General features: G+C 29.9%; 1 protein-coding gene across 1 annotated transcript; it reads left to right on the forward strand.

Annotated features, from left to right (window-relative positions):
- The first annotated feature begins 1,832 nt into the window (after positions 1 to 1,832).
- On the forward strand, positions 1,833 to 3,101 carry LOC145017397 (transcription factor bHLH118-like). The gene is made up of 3 exons (XM_078975435.1): positions 1,833 to 2,236; positions 2,337 to 2,660; positions 2,811 to 3,101. The coding sequence occupies exons 1-3, from the start codon at positions 1,868 to 1,870 to the stop codon at positions 2,892 to 2,894; spliced, it is 777 nt and encodes a 258-aa protein (XP_078831561.1). The 5' UTR covers positions 1,833 to 1,867; the 3' UTR covers positions 2,895 to 3,101.
- Positions 3,102 to 3,786: the final 685 nt, after the last annotated feature.

Here is a 3,786-nt window from a genome sequence, read left to right on the forward strand (position 1 = left end):
AAAAAATTGGATCATTAAAATTGATTCATAATTCAGTTTTAGTTTTTAATTTTGCATTATTATGATCCATAATTCAATTTTAATAATTCAAATGTGTTTTTCAATTTTTTTCCTGGACATAGATCTATGCGCCACTTTATGATTTATATTTTTTTATATATATATTTTAATTTTTTTTAAATGTTCTCACGAGTCGTCACTTTAAAATGAGTCATCACCCAATCTTATCTCTCTCTCTCTCTCTCTCTCTCTCTATATATATATATATATATATATATATATATATATATATATATATATATATATATATATATATATATTCATGTTCGTTTGAGACCATACTAATTTGTGAGACCAAATGTAAAAATAATTTTAAAATGCAAAATACAAGGAAAAATCCTAAAATTCTTTTTTTAATTATTATTTTTGAAACTTTAATTACCTAAAAAAAATTTTAAAAAAATTACCGTTTTTCTAAATACATTAAATATTCTAATAAAATATTACACTGTAAATATTTTAATGTGATTTTTAAAATATTAGAATATTCTACTACATTTGTCGAATATATAGAGTATTCTAATATTTTACTAGAATACGTAAAAAACTATTTTATTTTTTATTTGGAAAATATAAATTCCGAAAATAATATTTGAAAAAAAAATTCAAAAATTTTCAAATATTTTGCATTTTAGAAATGTTTTTTATCTAATAAATGAGTGGAAATGATTGCGTATCAAGATATCATAAAATTAGGCTCTCTCTCTCTCTCTCTATATATATATATATATACTCACCATCTTCACGTTCATTATTTGTTTATTCTTCACGAAAAAGAATAAAAACGGAATGCCTAATAGCCATACCTAAAAAGTTACATATCTAAATGTTTTCCACTGATTGGCTACAAATAAGATTATATGTAGTTTATTTTTTTTAACATCAAATCTATTTTATTTATCTAACAAAACTTGAACTATCGACGTCCTTAAAGACAGATGACAACATAGGAAATCGTTGGGCTAGAAGCTTGTCATTATGATAGTTTCTAATACCGACCGGACATAGAACATGGTCACACGAATAAATGTGTATTATGATCACTTAGCGTGCTCCCTTCTTGGAAATGTAATGTCGTAAATTCACTGTTTTTGTGGTTGTGTTTCATAATAATTGATACATTGTACCTAGGTTTATTGGTCCCTAAAATATGGAATTTTAGTAAATAAAAAAGGCTTCAGGAAGATACTCATTATCTCCTTCTACGCTGTTGCCGATCATAAATAAACAAAAATACAATCAAAGTAATCATAAAATATATTATTGGTTTTGGTTGACAGAATTTAATATTTTGCTGATTAGTAGTATAATTGAAAGCAATTTCTTTAAGTTAAATATGTTCAAAAGTGAAGTTTACTTTATATTTATACAGACATAACCATTATAATTTTTCATTATGAAAAATGTCTTAATTTGGCCGGTAATTCTTATTTTAATGGATGGCATTTTCCTTAAATATTTAACAATCTTTGGCACACATATATGTTTATCCACTGACTTATTTATGAAAATTGTATTATAAACAACAAAACGACAAGTCCGCTTTTTGAATATGGTTTTCCGGATGTTGGAAAACATACGAAAACGACTTCTAGCTTATGTTGGACTGCTGATGTGAATACAGATGGGTACGGTAGCGTTTGTACAAAACTACAGTGACATTAAATTTAATAATAATAAAAGAAAAGGAAAACGAATATATATTGTGCTGGTGGAACTCGTGATCTTTAAATTATTTGTTAACAAAAGAAAACCCTACTTATTAAAGATCAAGAAGAGATAACAAGAAATCTTAAAGATTTGCAAAATGGATTTACCAAATACAAAACATAATCACATAATCTTCTCTTTACAGCAAAATGAGGATTTGGTGACTCATGATCATCCTTATCTGATTTCCTTCCATCAAGAAGGTCATACACCTGATGAACATCTTTCCATGGTGGATGGTATGTGTAAAACTAGCATCAATCTTCCTTCAAGCAGCACAAGGAAAAGGGCTGGATGCCGAGAATCCAATAAGCCTACTTCAGCTTCTACTTGTGGGGGAGGAGATGGTGAAGATGATCAAACACAGAAGAAAATGGTTCACAGGGAGATGGAAAGGCAGCGGAGGCAAGAAATGAGCCAGCTTTATGCTTCACTTAGAGGTTTACTTCCTATTGAATTCGTAAAGGTGAATTTCCATCTATTTTTTCCTTCAAATGATATCAAAGACGCTAAAAAATAGTCTATTCAATTCATGATGGAATCGGTGATTTTTAATTGGTGTTTAGGGAAACCGTTCGGTGTCAGATCATATGAACCAAGCAGTGCATTACATCAAACAAAAGGAGGAAAACATTAAGGAAATCAGTACGAAGAGAGATCGGCTTAAGAAACCTTTTGATACTAATGAAAGCTCGATGAATCAGTTATCCAATACAGTCTCAGTGAAGTTCTGCAATGGGGGAGTCGAGATTTTGATCAACAGTTGCTCGATTGAAGAAGGGTTTGCCCTTTCACAAGTACTAGATGCAGTTATGGAAGAAGGCCTTAACATAGTTAGCTGTAGCTCAACCAAAGTAAACAATCGGCTACTTCACTCTATCCGATCTGAGGTACATCCTACACATCATTCTTTATAGTTGTACGTTGTCAATTCTTATGGTTTTCTTAGTTCTTGATGATATATATAAAAGTGTAATATGCCATAAGAAAATTTCGAAGAACATTAAACTCAACCCTCATTTCATGGATTGTTTTTGCAGGTAAGTGAGAAGGCATTCATTGATCCATTAATGTTGCAACAAAGACTAGTGTTGGTAGCCAATCCTCAGTCGAATTTCATTTAAGATCGTTCTACTTACAATTTTAAAACTATGGTATTTTTATTTTCTTTTTCCAGCTCGTAGGAGATGTCACAAAACACATTTATTTGACCCTTCGCATGATTTATTTTGTTGTGCATAACATCAAAAGCTTAGTTTACATGAAGTTTGTGCCGATAAAGTAATCTTGTATTTTCTTGAAATTCTTTTGTAAATGTCTCTTTTTAATTACGTTCATCAGTAGATGTCATCGGTTGCATTAGTTGTTCTTGTTATGGAGGAACATCAAATTCCACCCTCACTTTAATGGATTATTCTTTACATGCAAGTGATATGAAAACGATTTACAAGATTATGATGTAAGAAATTAAGATTAGTTGTCATCACAAACACTGGGCTAAATTTCGAGAAAGATTGTAATTACAATTTGAAAACTAATTAATCTTAGGTTTACTTTCATTGAGATTAAAGATGTAGAAAATACATATTTGCACGTTCTTTATTAATTGGTACAAAGAATTTCCAATGGCGAGTTTACATGAAGCTTGTGCTGATTGACATCGATGTGGTCTTTTGTGTTTAATTTCTTATAAATTCTTGTATAATACTATGCGTTATTACAATGGAGCATCAAGATTTTGTAGTGGATACAGTTCCAGTTTTGCGTTTTACTTAAGGCTTGAACTAATTGCAGTTGCAGGTTCGATTTTCAAGTCCAAACAATAAGGACACAAGGATTCATTATTCTCAGTTTTGTCTATTAGAGTATTAGTTATGTAGATAAAATGATTCAAGACATGAAAATGGCAATAAAATGATCTAAGTGATTTATTAACTAGTCTTTTTCATTGCAATGGGCATCTATCGACTCTTTCTAAACAAATAATTGTGGGTCGGAAAAGCAACCATGATATGG

Source organism: Lactuca saligna, chromosome 9 (assembly GCF_052625555.1).
Source record: "Lactuca saligna cultivar CGN05327 chromosome 9, ASM5262555v1, whole genome shotgun sequence".
Lineage (NCBI taxonomy): Eukaryota > Viridiplantae > Streptophyta > Magnoliopsida > Asterales > Asteraceae > Lactuca > Lactuca saligna.

Coding starts and splice junctions, on each gene's coding strand:
- LOC145017397 (XM_078975435.1), top strand. CDS start 1,868: ATGGATTTACCAAATACAAAACATAATCACATAATCTTCTCTTTACAG. Junction 2,237..2,336: donor TTCCTATTGAATTCGTAAAG/GTGAATTTCCAT, acceptor ATTGGTGTTTAG/GGAAACCGTTCGGTGTCAGA. Junction 2,661..2,810: donor TTCACTCTATCCGATCTGAG/GTACATCCTACA, acceptor TTGTTTTTGCAG/GTAAGTGAGAAGGCATTCAT.